Source organism: Haliaeetus leucocephalus, unplaced genomic scaffold, assembly GCF_000737465.1.
Source record: "Haliaeetus leucocephalus isolate CR32 unplaced genomic scaffold, Haliaeetus_leucocephalus-4.0 Scaffold143, whole genome shotgun sequence".
Classification (NCBI taxonomy): Eukaryota; Metazoa; Chordata; class Aves; order Accipitriformes; family Accipitridae; genus Haliaeetus; species Haliaeetus leucocephalus.
In genome coordinates, this window is record NW_010972579.1 from 2,443,992 (window position 1) to 2,464,873 (window position 20,882).

Below are 20,882 nucleotides of genomic sequence, written 5' to 3' on the forward strand. Positions count from 1 at the left end.
GCTGATGAAAGCCAAGGATCCACCCAGAACTGCACAACATTAATTGAGCAGAGAGACTATCAGCTCAGCCATATTATGCTCACACAGGCACCGAGTGATGATGTGGATTTCTTTCTCTCCTCCAAACAGTTAGAGAGATGTTCGTTTGCCTGGCTGACTCCTCAGCAACAAGGTTCCTGACACACACAGAGACATGTGCTTTCACTGCCAGGTTGTTTTCTCCCCATATGGGAAATGGTTGGAGGTGTTAGGCTAGCTTGAAGACCAAGATGGAAATACCAAGGACAAGCAGAGAACCTCCTCCCTCCCACAGGTTTGCACTATGGAGCCTGGGCAAAAGCAGTAAAGCTTTTCCTCTGTAGCAAAACAAACCATTTTTGAACAGTAGAATCAATAAAGCCCAGTTTCCAATGGATTTCTCTCTCTATAGGGGTTCACAGATACTTAACAAGGGTTGCACAGCTGCTGTAGGAGCATTACACGATGCAAAGGTTGCATGGGACCAAGGCCCTTTGTGCACGGAGAGTCCTATTTGGTTTAGATTTAGAAGGATGCTCTGCATCCTCCTCCTGCACAAGGGTGCTATGGGGCACCCAGGGGAAGAGGAGAGCTGTCACAACAGCTTTACATCCCACTGCAAGACCCAGATGACTTGCCCTACTCAGAGGGCAACTGATCCTCCTGAAAATTTCATTTAGATGGGGACCCAAAAGGAAGATGACACCCCAGTCAGGAGCTTGTTAGAGAGTCATTAGCTACTGTACCTTGATTCATCTAACTGGTTACTGGCAGGCAGCACAGTACGGGCAAAGCCCAGCTCTACAGAATTCCACAGACAAGCTCTCCGGGCCCTTTGTGCATGTGGGATTGTACCACACAATCTGATGGCAAGAGGAAACCCTGCCAACACATGGTCAGCCCTGATAAGAGGAAACATTACTTGCACTACTCAACAGCTGCTTTCTCCTCCCAGGGAGCACACAGGCTTCCCTGTAAATGCGAGGAAATGGGGATAGCCCTGCCCGCGGTTAGCCGAGAGAGAGGCATGGGAAGCTGGGATCAGCACTTGGTAGCCTGCCACCATTACAGCTTTTAACAAGCAGTGCCTGGAGGCCCCAGATGAGATCTGGTTTTGGTTGGAGGCACATATGCTGCTAAAGCGGGCCCTGCCCTGCAGCAATGCACAGGGCAGACAAAAGCAAGCAGAGGAAGAAATGCACAGGAAAAGCAGAAGAAAGCAGTCCCAGGCTCACGGAGACTCCGTGCCCTGGCAGCCCCAGGACTTCTCCAGCAGCACATTACATCGGTGGCCATCTTTGGTTTCCATGTTCAGATGCCCAACTGCGCACTTTGCAACATTTAGAGCAATTTCTATGCTGCTCCTCCTTCCTCCAGTAATCATGGAGGAACAAGTAGGGCAGCAGTGACAGTTCCCACATGCAGAAGCTCAGTGCAGAGGTGAAAGGGCCCTTGTCTGGGTCTTGGCCACAGAAGAGACAAATTCAGATAAACCAGACCTCTGACACATATGGCAGGTTGGTCTGGAGTGTCTCATTTGGCCATACCATTAGGTTTTGCCACCTCTGACTCATTAATTGCACTAATTAGCTGTTAAGCCTCACTGAGCTGATGGGCTATCACTCCCCAAGACTGCAGCTGCATTGCCTGTGCCCAGCACCTCTGCTGGCCCACCAGCCAGTTCATCAGACTCTGTGTGCAAGAGGGCTAGGAAATACTCCAACTTCTCATCTCCACAGGCTTCTCAGCACTATCACGGAGGAAAAACTGGTCTTGCTTGTTGCACTGCTTAGTAAGCAGCAAAGGAGGTGGCTGGATACCACTCAGCCTTGTACTGGTTATAGCAGCAAAGGGGAAAAGAAAGGGACAGGCCATGTGGCAGGTGGAGTTTCTGAACAAACAGGACAGAAACAACTCTTCATCCTAATAAGGAGGACTGCTCACCCTTCTTGTTGCATGGGTACCACATGGCGCTCTCCAAACAGATTTGCTCAGAGAAGGCGCCAAGTTCCTGGGACTATCAGCCAAATCTTTCCATCTGGACACAAATAAGTAACAGGAGAGTCACCCAGAAGACGCCTTCAGATCCAGTCTGCCACCTGTTTGCCCTTTAACATGCTCCTGGCCACCCACAGAAGATCTGGTTGAAAGCAAACAAGTCTCAACCCCAACCCAGGCAGAGAAGAAATGGAGAAAAAAAAGAGGCAGTGAGATTGACAGAAGAACAAAAAAACCCCAAAGACCAAACAACCACTGGAAACAAAAATAGAAGTAAAGTCAGCACAGGAGAGAAAAAGAATGAATGAAGAAAAAACAAAAGTCAGTTAAAAGAAACACAGCTATGCCTTAAAAAGAAATTTGGGATAATGTCAAACAGAAGCAGAAAGAAAGGGGAGAAAGTGGGGAGACCAGCCTGGTCCCGAGTTCATTAGGCCCAGCTAAAGGATACTTCACCATACTTATTTGAAAGTTGATGTAATTAAATCAGATGCAAATGCTAGTGGTAGTTTCCAAGCCAGACATGAACTAATATACCAGCCCGCAGGCAAAGAGGGATGTTGGAAGCAACTTCCAAGAATGAGCATGTCAGCATCCCAAAAGACAAATGGCTGGACTTGAGCACATAGGAGGCTAAAACCTAAAGCAAAAGGCCAGGCAACTGTCAGCATTTAGAGGGTGCTCCTGATACAAGCACAATCCAGAGCATGCCTTCATGAAGCAGCCTACAGGCATAACCTTCAAATTGCTCTCCCTGCAGCCCCGGCAGTCACCTGGCCATGAGGGGGGCTGGCTAGTTTGGGCACTGAATGGCAGTGTAAGCCAGGCAACATCAGCCAACTCCTCCTTGCTCCAACAAAAAGCAAGAAAACTCATGTCTTGTTGAATGATTAAGGTAGGCAAAGGAAAATTAAACACATTGTCAACACACTGTCATTGAAAAGCAGCTTTTATAAATCTCCAATGCGTATGGTCTAAGCAACTACCCCCAAATTAAACGTTCTTGCGGCTGGGCGAGCAACGGATGAAGCCCAAGTATAGAGGTAGCAGTACTTTACTAGATGCCAGGTTGGGCTGCATCACAGCAGCCAAGTCACCTGCATCCAGAGAAAACACTGCAAGACTTGTTAAAATGCCAAGCTGAGAAAGACTACTGAAACTACTGTGAAAACTGTTACACAGCTGGAGTTTTATGCAGATAAAATTAGTTTGCTGTTGGGCTTTCTTGGACTGCATCATGCTTTTAAGTTATTGCAAGTTCTCAGAAAAAAGTAGCTCTGCAGAAACACTGTGCTGAGCAGTGCTCCAAGGGACTGAGGAAATGCAAGTAAAGGAGCTGTTTAGGGAAGATCACCAAAACCAAATCTAAATGCCCAAAGCAGAGACGAAAAACCTCTATATCATCACATGAAAAGCCTCTTGGCACTCATCAGTTCCACAAACCTTAGTCTAGTCTGAATTGCTCCATATAGTTTCAGTTCCCACCCATACCCGCAGGGACTTACCTAGTCGCAGTAGTATGGCGGACACCTCGGCCAGCTTACCACCAGGCACTGGTGCATTGCACTCAGGTTTGCTCCAGCTGACACCCGCTCGAATTAGCCTTGAATTTATGTAGTCTCTGCAGAGAGCCTTGGCTTGGGACACAAGCTCCTTGTCAGTGGGAGACCTGTCAAAAACCTCCATCACCTCTGCAGCAAAGACTGAGGAACGGCGTAGCACCTCCATCCTTGGCTGCTGAACCCACACCTCAGCATACACTTGCTGGAAGGCTAAGCCAATGCCTTAGATGAGAATCTGCAGGAGCTGTGTAGTAATCCTCTGGTCTCTTGGTTTGTTACAGCTCCCAGCAGCTATTCTCAAAAGGCCAGTTTTTCATTTTACCTGGTGAATAAAAGCATCTGTAAGTCCTCTAGCATTGCAAAGATGTAAATCAGAAGCCCAAGTATTATACCTTATAGTTACGCTAAAGCCAGTAGTATCATATTTACAAAACATCTGTCTCAGTGCATCTTACAGACAAGGGGCAAAATCTTCCGTCTCTCAGCAACTCTGACTTTCACTGGCAATATGACCCATAGAAAGGCTGCAGTTTTGACCTGTCAAGGTGTTTCCTCTTTTCCAGTTCAGATTCAGCAGTCCTAGAATTACCCTTCAGAAAGACTAGATGGTCAGAGCATGGAAACAATTATAGAATGTGTAGACAATCTCAGCTTGTTTCAATTAAACTGGAAAAAAAACTGAATCCCAAATACCAGCTACAGTAACCTCAACCAGATGTCAACAGACATTCCAGCTCAATAGGTCGTGGATCTTTCTGAATAAATGGCACTATTGCAAGAACAGGGGTACAGGAGCATTTGAAATGTCTGCATCGAGACAGTTTACCACACTCTTTGGTTAGATTTTGGTTCTGCTACTCTTTTTCTCTTTGTCTTTTTTTTTTCCAAAGCAACATGCATACCATTTTTCAAAAAGCTTTAGCAATAGCAGAGAAAGCAAACAGAAAAAACAGATTTTTTAAAAAAAGTTTCCAGGTGTGATTGCCTAAGGAGAAAATTCAAAATTTCTTCAGAGGCACCTGAATTCATCTGTTGCTCTGACTTTTTAACCCAGTGCTGCTTTTGAAGTCAGTCAGACCAGTCTTTATTCAGATGTTAGCATTTTTCAGTCCCCGTTTTAGACATCTACTTACAATAACAACTTACAAACAAAATAAAGCCAGTTATTTTTCTTTGTCCCAATGAAAAACATATTTACCTCTCATGTTGCACTTTTCCCCCCCCTCAGTGATTTCTTTTGGGGTTTGGTTTCCTGTTTCTTTGGAAGATCTGCATCAATGAACACCTGGTTTAGGATTCTGTAGGATACTGTCACACTTCTCTGGAGAGCCCCAGCCTTCTCCGCAGGGCTCCCACCAGTGCCTCCTTCCCCATCGCCCTCAGCCTCGCATCCTCCGCTCCACCAGGATCCTCGGGGCTTGCTCTGCTGCTTTTAAAAGACCCAGGCGGCAGAGGAAAGCTTCTAGCTTTAGCCTTGTAAGGAAGATGAAATAACCGGGAGGTGGGGTTGCTGTAGCCAGAGAGCAACGCTTTCTCCTCCCTTTTCTTCTCTCTTAAGGAGGTTCTCTGTTGTTCTACTGCAAGCACGCAGAGGCTTCGTTCAAGGACTTGTCTCAGGGGTGAGGGCAAGAGCAGAATTTCAGGAGCAGGTTACCCCATGTATCAGGGAGCAATGAATGCACCGCTGAACTAGGAATAATAGCTGCGGGTGAATTCCCACAGCGGCTTTTGCAGAGTTGATGTTGGCCGGTCATTTTCAGCCGGTAGCCGAGTCGGGCAACTACAGGATGTCATACTTCAGCAGTGGGCTAGTTCAATCCAAAACAATAGAGGTGATTAACAAAGAGAGCTGCAGGTGGGGGCTAAAGCAAGGGGTGCTTGCATTTCCCGAAACTACGACTAGTCTGGTTAAAAAGAAAAAAAGAAAGAAAAAAAAAAGTGGGTTTGCTGATAGCAAAGAGTTTGTCCAGAATGAAGTGTTTTGCAGGAACATGTCCATTTCATCTCAGTGTGTTAAGAAAACTCACATATAAGGTTTAAGGAAAACATTTCAATTTCAATTCCAACATACTTGGAAATTAATTTCAACATCAACTTCTTGTTGCAACGTTATCATATTGAAGCCACAATGCTCAGCTTTTTTTCTGTGTGTAATACCATTTCGACTCAGTAGACCACATATAAATGTTGGTTTTTTGTGTTATGATTTGAAACAAAGGAAGTTTTTGAAGTTTCCTGCAGACAAGAAATTCTACCAGCCCAAACACAAATTGTCCCCAACAAATAGGAATTTGTAGATTAACAGCTGGGTATGTGGCATGGTCAAAATACAGCCTTTCCGAAAGGAGGTCAGAAGCAAGAAGCAATTGTTGTCATCTCTTGCTTGTCGCCTTTGAGAAAAAAACAGAGGTGAGTACACCTCTCCAAGGTGTTGATCACAAAAAAAAGCCCAAGCACAACCTGCACCACTGCCGGTCTCAAAACCGAGAGATAAAAAGGAACAAATGAACCGTGTGAAAAAGCCTTATTGTATGATGTAGCAAATACTCTGGCCAGCATCCAACACACAACTCACACACAGGCTTATCACAGAGCATATGTTTTGGTCTGCCATTAACTGGATTGCTAAAGACTGCTTTGCTGCATTGGGACAGGGGCTGTGGTAAAGTCTCTTCTCCCTCCAGCAACATGATCCTCTTTCTGACCTGGCTTTTCCTGGGAAAGGAGCAGGGTTAAGGAGAAGTATGTGTATGCAGTGGTAGTCAGCTGGGGACCCCGGCTTAGCTTGATACGATCATGTTAGGATGGCAATAGTGACTGTGCATCTCCAGCACCAGAATTATTTGCTCAAGGATTCTCTGAGAAATTTGGGTTTATCCACTAGCCTTCCTCAATTTTAAATATAGTCGCTATAGACAGAGGCCCATCCCATAGAAGCTGAAATCAAGACTCCAGAGAGCCTGTGCTACTGCCCGTCACTAACCCACCCCTTCTCTGAATAGCGTGCCTGATGGTCTCTTGGAAAAATCATATTTTTGCCTCTGCGACTCTGAAGGCTGAAAAATCATTAACAATTATGTCATAGCTTCCTGCAGCAGCTGACAGCTTGAAACAGTAGTCCTATTTAAACTGCCCCTATTCAGTAGGCCTCTGAAACAAAGATGAATGCTTAAATATCAGTATTGCTTAACTAATGATAATGTTTCCCAGAACTCTGGCAAATATGCAAGTGCCACAGTGCCTCCCAGCTCTCCGCAGGTGCCAAACCCATCCCACGTGTTCCCTGCCCGACTGTCACAGTATGCAGCACCCCCTCAACTTCCACCCTGCAGCAGACACAAAAACTAGAAACATGAAGGCTGTGTATAATAAACCAAACTTTGTACAAAAAAGCCCCAATAGTGCATGGTATTCTACCTATATTATTTGCTCACTAAAAATACAGCTTCCCACTGAAAGATACCTTTATAAGTAAAAATAGAGGAAACCACAGCATACTGCAAAGAACAGCATGTTACAATCCAAGGAGCTGTCAGTGTAATGTGAGCCTCTTTTTCCATAGTATGTTTAGAGGCTAGATCAACACTTAGAGGCTAGATCTATACTGGAAAAACCCTTGTGGCAAGGGAGTATCAGGAAACAGTGTGGAAACACCTTATATCACCCAAAACCACTGTTCCCAGTGTAGCTATTACTGGCATGACAGTGTTCTGGCTGGAACAACAGGATCCACACCACAGCTCCTGCCTATCTCAGATGGGGTGACCAAAACAGCTTGGAGCATTCATTTAGTAAAACCAGGGGACCACAGAGATAAGACTGCGTTTTTTAAGTCTGTCAAGTGGAAACAAACACTGGAGAACCCACATCAGCAAGAACACAGCAATAGCCTAAACATAGACAGCTTATGCTCAATATTAAATAGTTTAACCATTAGAAAAGTCTCTGGAAGGGCCTTTTAACAATTGCAGTGGAAGCAAAATAGCTAGCTAACTGTGAGCCCACTAAGCTTATGAAAGGGTCTGCATGATATGGTTTCCTACAATAGCACAAGAATAACCCTGAGCGCCCTAGGAGGTAATTACCAGCCTTGCGTTCACACAGCCTGGTTTCTCTCAGAGATATTGTTTTGTTTCGCCTCACAGTGCCAATCCCAGCCACTTCACACAGCCTACAATTCCAGCAGAAACTATACACTGTAACACTTAGATATGATGTTCTAAAACCGCTGCAGAGCAAGGACTTAGAGAAGCAGTGGGATGCCAGAGATGCACAGTTAATAGCCAGAGAGCCTGGGAATCAACCCTGCTAGCCCCTGCCTGCTACAAGAGGTTTCCCTTTAGAGAGAAGATGCTCTGGCAAAACACTGGCACTGTAACCAGACCAAAGCCTTCCACCAAACCATCCCTGAACCTTCTTTTGCATTATGTCACCCAGTTTTAACGTACCATTGTCTCCCCGCTGTCTCTTCCTGTCTGATTTTTGCAGCAATACTTCAATTCTGTGTTTGTGAAGTTATCATTTGCCACTGCAAAAACACCTATGATGTCAGGCTTTAGGCTGCAAAGCCATACAGGAGGAACAGGGAGGCTAGAAGAAACACTTCTTTTTATACAGAAATATTTTGCCAGCTGCAACAGGAAAACAATACATGGAAGTAGCAGCTCAATGGGACCCAAGCAAAACACTGAGGCTTTTTGAACCTCTCTTTTGCCTCTAAAGGGCTTGATTCAAAGCCTCCTGGAAGCCAAGCAGTTACTTGTATTACTTGCATGATGGGATCACCCTGGAGCACCATTCCTGGAGCAGGATTTTGCAGTGCCAAGTGTCATGTGCCAGACCAAAGAGGCTGTATCACAGTGAACTCCTCTTCCATGGCCTTTAGACTCTTCTCCTTCATGAGGATACGCGTCTAGTGACTTAAACGCATCCAGTTTAGCAAGCAGTCCATTACTTAAGTGTCAGCATAGATTATCACTGATACCCAATATTTTCTTCTCTGAACCCACTGACGTGCTCACTACCACTGCTTCTACACAACTTCCTTGCTATATGTATGTTTTGACAAAGGCAGAACAAAGACATGGCGTATTCCAGAACTGATGTACAAACACGCTGAAGGGGAAACTGTAGCAGGAATTGAATGTTAGCAAGCAGTGCTATGAGTTGAGTCACAGAATGTCTCTACTTGTAACCAACTATTACTACTCAGGTATCAAGCCAGCAGCTACCCACTGTAAAACAGAAGCTTCTAGCTAAATCTAGGACTAAATGAGGCTGCATTGTCAGCTTAAGAACCTAATTAGATATAACAGTAGATGTAACTGGTTTGGTTGTTTCATATCCTCTAATTTGCTTCAAAATTACATATTTTACTGAACCAATCATTTCATAAGCTAAGGCGGCGGCAGGCACACCAAAGAAATAAGAAGTTTTAAGTTGTTCCAACAACTATAGCTTTGTTTTGAAACACAAATAAAATATTTACATACTGTACCACCAAAATAGAAAAGGCAGAAAACAGCTAATGAGGTCACTATCCCCAAGAGAGCAAAGACAACTCTTCCCTTTCAAGCTCTAATCCACAAAGGCAGAGGATGAGCCTTTGTCTCAATCTAGCGATTGATCACCCACAAGGTTTGGGAATCACTTCCACGCAGGACACGTGCATGTGGACAGGCAAGTGCCTCTGCCTGCAATAAGCCTGAAATCTCAAGAGCCTGAAGTGAATGCAGGCACTTCTGCACTGGTTCAGCAGCATTTACAAGCTCTGACGCATTTATCTGCTGCTTTGAGACATGTGCTGGGGCACAGACATGTCCTACACAGGCAAATGGATTGCTGGATCGGATAACCACAAGGCAGCAGTCTTTATCCTGCACACATCTTCATGCCCTAAACAGGCTCCGAGGGATTTACACTCAAATTTTGCATATCCAGAATGTAGTCCTACTTTTAATTAAACCCTTACTGACTTTCAGAAAGGCTCTTCAGGTCCTTCAGTCTTAGCCTCTAGTGCTGTGCAGGGCAGCAACTATGCTTTTAAAAAATCCTATCTTCTGAAGTTGTCAGACAAGGCGGGTAGGCTGATGTCTCTAGTCAGCACAGATCAAATTTGGAGCACATGATTCCTTCATAGGCAGTTGATTATGCCACGCAGCATTTCAATCGTTAGGATGCAGTTCCACCCTGACTACCAGCAAAGTGTTTCTACACACTCGATACACCCCAAGAGTTTGTGGAGCTCCATGTTGACAAAAATTTTCTTCAAGACTGCTTTGGTTAACAAGATTAACCCCTCATACTCAGTGGGGCAGTATAGGGCTGTTTTTTTCAGCAGCAGCCAAAAGCTAAAGTAACCTTCACCTCCAGCTGCTCATACCCATTCCCAAATTGTCCTTCCTAATTGCACTGCTGTAATTTTGTGTTTGCTGGCACTGTGGACTAGTTCCAGGAGCTGGCTGGTTATTTTTCATTCATATGCGATAAACCTTCCATCCAAAGCACATCTGCAGACAGAGTTGTATTAGTACAACCAACGTAGCTACAAGCAGAAGGAAACAATTTCCGCTTTGCCATCAAGACAAATGTCCATGAAACTATAGCACTAGTATTGTTTTTGCACATAAAAATGCAGCTGTGGTGATCTGGAGCTTCCTAGTCCACTGAGAAGACAGAGAAATGCTGACAAGGTAATCAACAGATCCTTCCACAAGAGCAATGATTGCTTGGCATGTCTGGGTTTCCCAGCACTTTTAAGATTATAACTTTCATGAGTTCTTATGGAAGAGACTTTAGCTAAAAGAGGAAAAAAAAAAAAACAACCAAAAAACAAAAGAAAAGGCAACTTTTTGTTACCTGACACTGAGATACTTAAATCAGGCACATACAATAGCCAGGACAACAGCAATTCCTTCCTTCTGGCTGAAACATGAGCTTGACCAGGTAGGTGTCCAAAACAGGGTTAACTTACATTTGTTGACTGAAATCCATCATCTCCCTTACTTCCAGCTGGAAACCTTTGGACCAGTGCTGACATGACTCTGAAAGGCAGTTGGGTGCAGTAGCTGCTCTGAACGTTTGAGACGGGGTGATACATACGGCCACCCCTGCTCAGGGAAAAAGCAAAATCCACCATCGTCGTTAGTGGTCCCTTCCTAGGCTTCACAGAGCATCCTGGTTATTTTTCTGGGCTCTCAGGAAAGACCTGCTACAGGTCTTGGACCATCAGTTCAGCAAGGGCCAGGAAGCTCTTTATGCCCTGCTTCTTGTGCAGCCTGCACATCTCCTCCAGTGTATCAGACTCTAGCACTGTGCATTGGCATGACAACAGCAAATAACTGGCCAGATGTTAAAAGCCATTGCCAAAGATGCTGAGGGCAGACCCACTTCAGTCAAAGTGATTCAAGTCAGTTTTAATCATATGTAAGAATCAGCAAGCAGGAAATCTTGTTTGAGGTCACTGATTTTAATCTGGGTTTATATTTGTTTCTAAGAGAGGGTGAGTCTCAGACTTGCAGGAATTAAGACCTGTTCATTTGCATCTGAACACAGCTCAATGCTATGCTTTTTTTCCTCAGCTATAAAGGAAGAAAGTGATATGTATTTAAGCAATTCTACAGCTGATAGAAATCAGAAATCTGAATGTGTCTAGGGTATTTTCTACATTCATGTTGCTAGTGTATGCCCCTTGAACATTCATACAAATGAAATTAAAAATATAGAAATAAAATGATGTCTTTATGCGCCAAATTAAACTTGCAAATATGAAGTTGAAAAGGTTTTTAGAATGCAGAAAAGCACCTGAGGCAAAAAAAACCCCACAACAACATAGAACACTTCTTATTCAGCTACTGAACTGAGTCAACTGTTGAAATGAATAAGCAGCTCGAGACCAATAGCCTTTTCTGGGAATAAAGTCAAAACTTCAGAGAATTTGCAGTCTCAGAGAAGTCTTTCTTATTGAGCTAGTTCAGTTTGTAAACTGATTATGAGGAGCCAGAGAGGCAAGGAAAAAAAAAAATCGACTACACAGTGGTGAAGACAAATTACTTTTCACAAAAAGCCTGAAGAACAACCTCAACATAAGCAATGCTGGTTGCTTATATTTTGCAAGACATTCGCATAGCACTCTGCTGTGCTTTACTTCAGAATTTCAACAGATGCTTACAGCTCTAACATTTTTGGTTTACAGCAAAGAAAGGGCTTAAATTGGACCTGATGACCTCAAGGGTCTTTTCCAACCTAAATGATTCTATGAAATATTTACTTACCTACCTGAGTAAACTCTAAGTGAAAACTTGCACTAAAAGTTCCCTTTAACGTTCCAGAAGTTTCACCTGAGGGAGGTGAACTGGCAGTAAGAGTGCAGCATCCCACAGGTCATACAGGGGCAAAACACCGGCAATAATCAAGCCAGCTTAAGTTTGAAGTCACTCAGCAGCAAGGAGGAGGTTAGTCAGTGAAACTAGACTTAGGGGAAGTGTTTTCAAAGAATGAAGTAGAAATACATACAACTACAGTTCTGGGGAAAAAAGGTTTCGCACTCAAGCGACAGCTGAAGTGTGTAGTTACTTCAGTAATTTTAAGTGAAGGGTTAGTGATTGTAAGGAAGGGAGTCAGTGTTGTTTAGCATCATTCTGTGTGGCGAAGACAGTGAGAAATAATACATACACAACTGGATCACACATTTAAGAACAGCTGCATTGGAGAGGAGTAAACAATGTGAGAAAATCTCCCAGGTAGTGAGATTTCCACTACTGCCAAGACACTGGGAGCAGTTAAACATATCTCCTCTCACAGCCCTCTGTGAGGAAGACAAGCAGCCACTGTGCTGTCTTGTATGCTTCCTGCCCAAGGTTTGTTGTTTAAGGGACACAGGTGCCCCTCTAGTAGAAGTTGGAAAGTAGGGTAGGTGTATGGCATGAGTCGTTTAACGGACATAGCTTCTTGATTAAAAAGAAGTAGATGATGCTCATTGTGAGTTATCAGAGCAAAAAAATCAGCTTCACACAGACCTGCGCAGGGTATATGCCCTATTTCTCTTGCATACTCACAAAGCATAATTTCACTTAAGGTCTGATTTCTCATTTCCTTGTAACCACAGACCAGTTTCTCTGGAGAGAAGCCAAAGCAGCACAAAATTTCTTGCTGGCTCTACCATACATAGAGCATTTTGTTAGAAGAAACACAATCTTTGTGATTTAAGGAGAACTTCAGTTCTAGAAGGAGCCATGAGATCAGGCCACTGCAGTGTGAGACCAAAGAAGTGATTTGCGTAAATTATCACTGAACCTTGCAGAAACTCACATGATAGAGCTGTTAATGGTAGCTTTGGTCCAGACAGCAGAGACCAGGGAAGTATTCATTAACAAACAGAAGTTTGATGCTAGCACTAAGCCTCTCATCAGAAAGAGCCATAAAAGAGCAGGTAGCTTTGCACCTTCTTGTTTTACAAGAAGACAGAAAATGCTTTTTGGAATCTTAATTCAAGCAACTATGCACTCAATCAGGTAACTCTGCATCTTCCTGTTTAAAAATATTTCTGGACAAATATGTGCAAAGAGGTGTCTTTCCTTAACAAAACACAGATTGCTAGTTTTCCCTTCCACAAGGTGTCTCGGATGCACAGCACAGGAGTTCTTTCCTCTGAAGAACATGCATCTGCAAAATTAGTTTTATTTAGTATTATATTTTAGTTTAATGGCATGAAAAACATGTACTGATAAGAAAAAAATTTCCTGTCAGCAAGGGGAATAACAGCTGTTAAGTCACCTGGGGACAGAAAGGAGGTTTTTTTCTCTGTAAGACCTTGCATACTGAACTCACACCCAGGGATCAGCACTACAACGGGTTTACTCCACCATAGTTGTCAATACACAAATGAAACCATGAGTTTCCTTTCCAAGGAGTCTCCAAGTGGCTTCCACACATTGGAGCTGTCCTCACAAAGCAGGTCAGCTCAGACAGTAAAAGCTTCAGAAAGACACAGTGGAAGTTTCACGGAGGAAAGCTTGAACACAGAAGGGGTCAGAAGCATCTCAGAAGAATGAGTGAGGCTATCATTTTGAATTGCGGAGATCTTTGGAAACACGAGTATGACCACACTGTGGTTTTACCAGAATTACAGCTGAGGAACTCCTGTTCCTAGTTTGGACATGGGTGAGGAAGCAGGTGTTCAGCCAATCTGCACAGGCAATAGGCAGGCAATTAAAACAAGCTGCTTTTCTCCAGCAGTTCTGGATAGTGCCATCTCTTTCTCCTCACTTTCCTGGGTGGATAACTCCTGAGTGGATTGAACCACATTTAGCAGCTCCAGTTTAAAAGCCGGTAGGTAACTGAAGCACAATGTTCCAGCAGAGCATTTTGTCCTCTGTTTCAAGGAGCATTTACACTAATTTCCATAGAGGTACTACGTGGTTCCAGACAGGAGTCACTCTTGAAGTGCTCAGTGAGTGCCAGGTCCATCCCCCAGATAAACTGTATGCCAGCACCTATCTTTTGTCGCTCAGTTAAACAGGGGTCCACCCACTCCCCTGCAGACAACTTCCAAGGTAGTTGGAAGAGACTAGCAGGAAGGCAAAAATCTCTCCAGGAATGACATTAGCCACTTACATTCCTGCCTCAGCACAGAGGTCTGCAAGAGCCCAGGATTCTGCTTCATCATAGAATCAGAATATTTTGCATTGGAAGGGACCTTAAAGATCATGTCGTTCCACTCCCCCTGCTATGAGCTGGGACACCTTCCACTAGACCAGGTTGCTTGAAGTCTCATCCAACCTGGCCTTGAACAGTTCCACGGAGGGGGCATCCACAACTTCTCTGGGCAACCTGTTCCAATGCCTCACCACCCTCACAGTGAAAACTTCTTCCTTACATCTAATCAAAATCTACGCTCTTTCAGTTTAAACCTGTTACCCCTCATCCCATCACTACACTCCCTGGTAAAAAGTCCCTCCGCATCTTTCCTGTAGGCCCCCTTGAAGTACTGGAAGGCCACTATAAGGTCTCTCCAGAGCCTTTTCTTTTCCCAGCTGAACAACCTCAACTCTCTCAACTGTCTTCTACCACTAGACAGGAACATGGCTTGGAAGAACCCTAGTTTAATTTAGGGACTAGTCACTGTGGGAAGCAAAGGGGTGCTGAGCCAACAGGCAAGTCAGCTGCACTTGGAGCTTTACAGCTGTAAGTGTCACTCAGGCTTATTCCACTTTGCCAGCAGAATTGTGAGATAAAGGCTCCTTTCTTTGCTGAACACTCAAGACAGCCTTAAGAGCCACAATATCAGCAGAAAGCAAGCCCCATGCAGTCAATATTGCAAGATTTGTAGTGATACAGTGTGAAAGCAAGTAGTCTACTTTAGCTTTAGCAGTCTACTGCAGTCTCCATACAAGCAGGGATCTCACAAGACCTATCATCAAAGCAAGTAGATTCCTACAGTACCAGCTCAGTCTGATCTATCTTGTAAGGGTATGGATTCTTCTTTGAATTCCCTCTTGCGTTCCTACAAGGAGCAAGGTTTAAGGCCTGGAGCAGCACATTACTGCCAAAACAAAGCAATCACTTTATGCTTATCAGTAGCTGTGATGCACCCAGGTAGAGCAGAATGAATCAGCCCTACGCCTCGCACCAAAGGGAGGAGCAATTTAGATATAGAGCACTCTCTGCTACTACTTTGCTTTGCTAAATTCAGGTAAGATACTTACTGTTGCAATTCAAGACCTTCACCAAAAAGAAAGGGGAGTGGGGAGAACACCCCCATTTAAAACTGTCAACGAAGCTTGCAAGTTCAAGCAAAGACTGTTTTGGCATGAGCTTGAGTAGCATCGGGTATACAGAAGCTCAGTGGCCAAGCCCAGATGCAAACTATAACCCACGGCAAAGAGGAAAACTGCTGTTGAAGTCCAACTCTTGCTTCTCTCCATACAAGTGCATTCTTTTCTAGGGCTTGAAAGCTCCACTTTGCACTGGGCAAAAGCATATAGCTTGAGAAGGTGACAAATTCAAAAGGATCTTCTTGTCAGGAAGACAACTTTCCTTCTGTTCTTGTAGGGTTACAGCTTAACTGCATAATGCAGCAATAGTGCTCTTCCACATCACTGATCACCAGAAGTACAATACAGAAAACCACTTCAGCCTCTCAACATACTAATGGAACTAGAAATAGCTCCTCTCCAAACAAGAACTGCAGCATTGAGAGAGTTATTCTGTTGCACTTTTTACAGTAAAGTTTTAACCCATCTATCCCGCTGAGTAACTCTACCTTCAGGGAGGGTACTTAACACCTAGCACACCTTCTAAGGCTAACTGCTGTGCTCCACAGCCCTGTTTACACCAGGAAAGTACTACCACTTTTCAGGGCTCTCCAGGCTCAAGGTACATAAGCCACTGCTGCAAAGAATGTCCCATAATGACTCCACAGAGCAGTACAGAAAAAGCTGAGGCGCCAGACCTCATGTCATCCAGCTGCCATGTAACCCAGTCACTTAGCAGCTGTTTCCATCTCTATGCACATTGCCACCCTCCGTGACACACACTTCACTCTCTGCTGTTTTACCCTCGCTGTGCCTGAAATGCTATTACTGTGCCCAGGATAGACAAGAGAAACTGAACCAGACTTGTCCTGGGCCACGCAGCAGGAAACCTCAGAGTCTCAGGGTAGCAATCTAGCCACCGGCCATCACCTCCCCTTCTCCTTTGCGAGCAAGAGACATGCACGTCAAAGCTGAGTGAACAGTATTGAGTTACTGGCTTTGACCACCACCACTTCATGCTCCGGCACAAAGGGCTGCGGGAGGCAGACCGTGTGACCCACGCGGGAAAGGAAAGAGCAGCTGCAGAGTAACAGGGATGTGGCAGGAGCGGGTGCTGCTACGTGCTGCCTTCCTGCAAGGAGCCTGGCCCTGCAATGCGCTGTTGCCACCTGGTGGCACCAACAAAAGAGCAAACCAGGTTTGCTTCTAAAACCACTTAACCAGCCCCGAGAGCCACAAAAGCTCCCAGACAGCGCCATTTGTCTGGCGAAGGTGCTGGAAGGGCTCTCGAGACCCACTGCAGGTGTGGGAGGGGGAGAACAGGGTGGAAAGCCCTGAGCTGCTGCAGGCAGAGCCAGCGCCAGGACTCGGGCAACAGCCCCAGGCTCACATGCTCATCTCAGACACGGACTGGCTGCCACCCACCCCAGGGACCAGAGGGCATCTCACAGCCAGGCCATACCATACCGCTCTGCTCAGCTCTCCAAGAGCAGTGTCACAATAAATTTCTCAAGAGGTACTGAACAACATAAATCTGGATGTTTTGAGTAATTCATACAGAAAAATCTATCAGTGCTTGAACCAACCACAAACAGACACTTTCTTGGAAGAGTTTCGTAAGCCAGAGCAGGTAAGATGTAAAGCAATAGCTCTTGAGGTCCTTTCCTCATATTTTGGCCGTAAATAGTTACACCTCTGGGCAAGCCTGCAGAGGCACTAGACGCTGTCTACTCAGCGGCATTCTTTGCTTTTATCAGTAGACTGGGCTCCAGGCTGACACTCCTTAAGATGTCTTACCACATTTTTTAATCCTCTCCCACTTTCTGTCTGACCCAAGTAAGCATGCAACAGGTGGGGATACATTAATACAACTGCAGCACTTCTACCTTCAAGTGAGGAAGCAACTTTGAGGTGTCTCACTGAAGAGTTTCTTGTTCTCAGAAGCATTTGGTGAAGGGCAGTGAACAGCAGGAGAGCAGGCTACAGGACCCCTCATGATTCACTCAACACTTCCTAGCAAAAAGTAAAGGCTGTATTACTTTAGCAGAACATCTAAGAACACATCAGTAGAAGTTTCTCGTAACAACTATTCACGCTCTTCTCTGGACTTCACAGAAACAGCCAGGTTTATCAGCTTATTGGGCAAAAGTTGTAAATGCCTGTGTCAAGATTTGTCTTTTATGAGAGTATTACATGGGTTATCTCAAGCAGTGTTTAGGCCACACTGTCAGCAGAACACAACAGTTTTCTGAAGTAATTACTTTTTAAAGAGAGAATGTTAAGCAAATTTGATCCCCTCATCTCCAACAAAGGCTCCAGTTCCACGGGCAGGAATGGAGCAGGCTTCAATCAGGCAAAACTTGGCTTGGGAATGGGGACTGCAGCACAGCTTATTTCTAAGCAGCCTGCAGAATTAAGGTGGGGTTTGGGGGCAGGGTGGGGGTGTTGAGCAGAAGACTTGTTTAAATACTGCATTTTTTTGTCACCAGCTTTTAACCTAATTTTTCTTCATTCTGGATATTTATCCTTCTGCTTTAACAGAAGGAACTAGAAAAGGGAAGAAAAAAATTAACTAAACCAGCTTATCCCCTTGAAAATAATACTTTTAAAGTTATTTCTTCTCTATTGTGAGAAGAAACCCCAACAACATATACAGCTGTCTTTGGGTTTTAGCTTTATTTCCCCACAGCATCCAGGCTTGGGCAGCTGTACAGCACACACAGATAACAAATATACATGTTTACACACATATGTATTTGACTCTTTCCTGCTCATAGTTTTTGACCAATTTTAATCAGCTTGGGAAAAGGAGTAGGAACCCCCAAAGCACAAAGTTCCTACAATTTTGTGAAGCAAAAGGTAAGAACAGGTAAGAACTTACTAATACAGCTATGAAGCAAAAGGCAAACCAGCAGCATCAGAACTGGCATAGAAGAAAGGGATGGCAGCAAGGCTGGCTTTGCTCCTAGAGCTGCCTGCTCCATCAGCCATACCTCCTTTCATGCCTACCTGCTTCAGGAACAAGATAGTCCTTCATACTACCCCAACAGACCCAGGAGGAGCTGCCTGCTTACACTGATGGCCAGAGTCAGGAGCCAACGGCTCCCTTTCCCATAGCCCTGCTTCCCAGGGCCAGGTGAAAGCTTTAACCCTAAATAGCAAGCCACATACCTTTTGTAGGCCTGGGCACTCCAGCATGTAATTAACTCCCTGATGCTTTCCTCTAGCTGAAGTATTTCCTCTTTTGCACTTTCTTAGCTGGCTTTTTTAAAACATTGATCTCTCGGAGGCAGGGACTGGGTTTCTTTCTGTGGAGGTGCAGATTTCAGTGCAATGCACAGGTAGGTTCTGGGTGCTGAAGCAACAATTACGTAGATACAACTTGTAATATGATTGTTCTGTAATCACAATTGCTAATGTTAACAACAACAACAGAAAAGCTGGACTGCTAGGAATACAGCACCAACTGAAAAACAGGGGAGCAAGGAGTGTAAGAAGACATTTCTATTTTCTTTTTGCTCCAGTTGATATATTCTGAGAATCAAACGGAGGTGGCGATGGACACAAATATAGCATCAACAGCCACAGAGAAGTCAGGGAAGCCTGCTTCCTCGGGGTCAGCAATTTGTTTCTGCATTCTTTTGAGCACATTAATAATTCTCTCCCCACACAAGAAAGTCAACAGAAATAACTGCCTTGCAACAGAGTAATCATCTCCAGCCCTACACATACAACTTGTCCAAACCAAAGTGACCAGCTACTGACCCACATATGGTTTCTTCTATGTGGTCACCAGACCACAATTCCCACACAACCTCTCCTGCCCATCCATAGACCCTGTTGCTATGAGGCAGGCTGCCCAAGGGCCCTATTCAAGGAGGAACACTGGCCTACATCCGAATCCCCTCTATCTCCTGTGCTTCTGGGCCAGCTCTAAAACAGCTGACCAGCTTTTGCAATTTAAGATGGGCATACCATGCTAATCCCACAGGCTGATCACCCTTATTAAAGACTTACCCTAAATTAAGCTGACAAAACAAGTTAATTGCTGCTCCTCCCTGCAGTCATTAGCAGCTCCATGCAACTATTATCCTGACACTGCAACCACCCTAAGGTCTATGCGTGAGGTTAGTAAGACAGCTTTTTGGTGTATGTTCAGACTTGGCACGTTAATTAACATAAACATTTTTTTGTGAGACTTTTGCCTTCTTGCCTGCTGCCAAGAATGAAACTACATGGCTAAATTAAAGAGTGTCCATGACAGGAGGTGGAGAGCCGAGCTGTTGGGGTGAGATGATTCCCAAGTAACATAGACAGGGACTCACAACTTACCCTCCTACAGGGTGATTTCTGTGTCAAGATTTGTCTTTTATGAGAGTATTACATGGGTTATCTCAAGCAGTGTTTAGGCCACACTGTCAGCAGAACACAACAGTTTTCTGAAGTAATTACTTTTTTAAAGAGAGAATGTTAAGCAAATTTGATCCCCTCATCTCCAACAAAGGCTCCAGTTCCATGGACAGGAATGGAGCAGGCTTCAATCAGGCAAAACTTGGCTTGGGAATGGGGACTATGCGTCCAGAGAGGGGATGGCTCACCCCTGGGTCCTTGCAGCAGAACTCCCTTCTCCTTCCTATCCCACTTCACGAGGAAGCTTTGATTCCTCTGTGCGTTCCTAGATCTCCTAAGTGAAGGTGTTGTGCTGGAATAGGGATGTTTATGAGACACGTTGGTGTGGCTAGAAGGTTGGTCCTGCAGGTATAAACTCAAAACTCAAGCAATCCAGGGATCTGAAAGGCAAGACCTTTGTTGAAAACCTTCCAGCCGAGATACAGTTCATTTAAATACAAAAATATTATCTCATTACAGAGGTATTTGATGCCAGGCCTCTATCTAATTGATGTTTTCACTCAAGTACCTCCAAGTGCCCGATGGTGCGATCAGGGGGCAGGGAAACAGAGGGATGGGAGAGGGCTGCTCGATGCAGCCGCGACCCATCCGTCCACGCAGCAACCCGTGTCACAAGGTTGTTCCGTTTGATACAGCTCTTCACAAAAGCAGCACAAATCCGTCATCAGAAGAAACGGCTTTCGACAAACACCGTGGGTGCAGGCAGCCACGCCAGAGCTTGGTAAAAAGTTGTGTCTTGTTTTGTTAACTGTGGGCAAGAAAATTTAAGTCCAGTTTTAAAGCTGACTGGCAACAGAGTGGGTGAAAACGATTTTTCTCCTGTGAAACCGCGGAGAAAAAACACAACCCCACGGGGCAAGCCCTGGGAAAAGGGCGACGAAAGGGCCCTCGTCCCCCTGCCCCTCACCTCCCCCGCTCCCAGCCTTGCTCCGCCGGGATCCCCGCAGCTCCTCGGGGGGGCCCCGGCCCCTCGCCCTCCCGGGGGCGGCCTGCGGGCCGGAGAAGAGCTGCCACCGCGGCGGGCTGAGGACGGGGCGGCCCGGGAGAGGGGGCGGCCCAGAACGGCTGGCGAGAGGCGCCGCCGGCCTGAGGGGAAGCGCCGTGAGGTGGGAAGCGGAGCCGGGAGGACAAAGGGAGGGGG

General features: G+C 45.2%; 1 protein-coding gene across 5 annotated transcripts in view; it reads right to left on the reverse strand.

Moving 5' to 3' along the window:
• BOK (BCL2-related ovarian killer) overlaps positions 1–20,728 on the reverse strand; it is a 50,027-nt gene extending 29,299 nt beyond the window's left edge. For 4 of the 5 annotated variants that reach the window (XR_773963.1, XR_773964.1, XM_010561242.1 and 1 more), the window contains exons 1-7: positions 20,649–20,728; positions 20,250–20,489; positions 19,903–20,121; positions 19,664–19,681; positions 17,218–17,344; positions 4,777–5,482; positions 3,522–3,900 (exon numbers count right to left, since the gene is read on the reverse strand). Coding sequence is in view for 3 of the 5 variants with exons in the window: in XM_010561242.1 (XP_010559544.1) it covers positions 3,522–3,744 (223 nt within the window). In the remaining 2 variants the exon portion in view is untranslated. Of the gene's footprint in view, positions 1–3,521; positions 3,901–4,776; positions 5,483–10,551; positions 10,688–17,217; positions 17,345–19,663; positions 19,682–19,902; positions 20,122–20,249; positions 20,490–20,648 lie in introns of all 5 variants that reach the window. The other variant, XM_010561241.1, reaches the window with a different exon arrangement.
• Between the last annotated feature and the right edge of the window lie 154 nt (positions 20,729–20,882).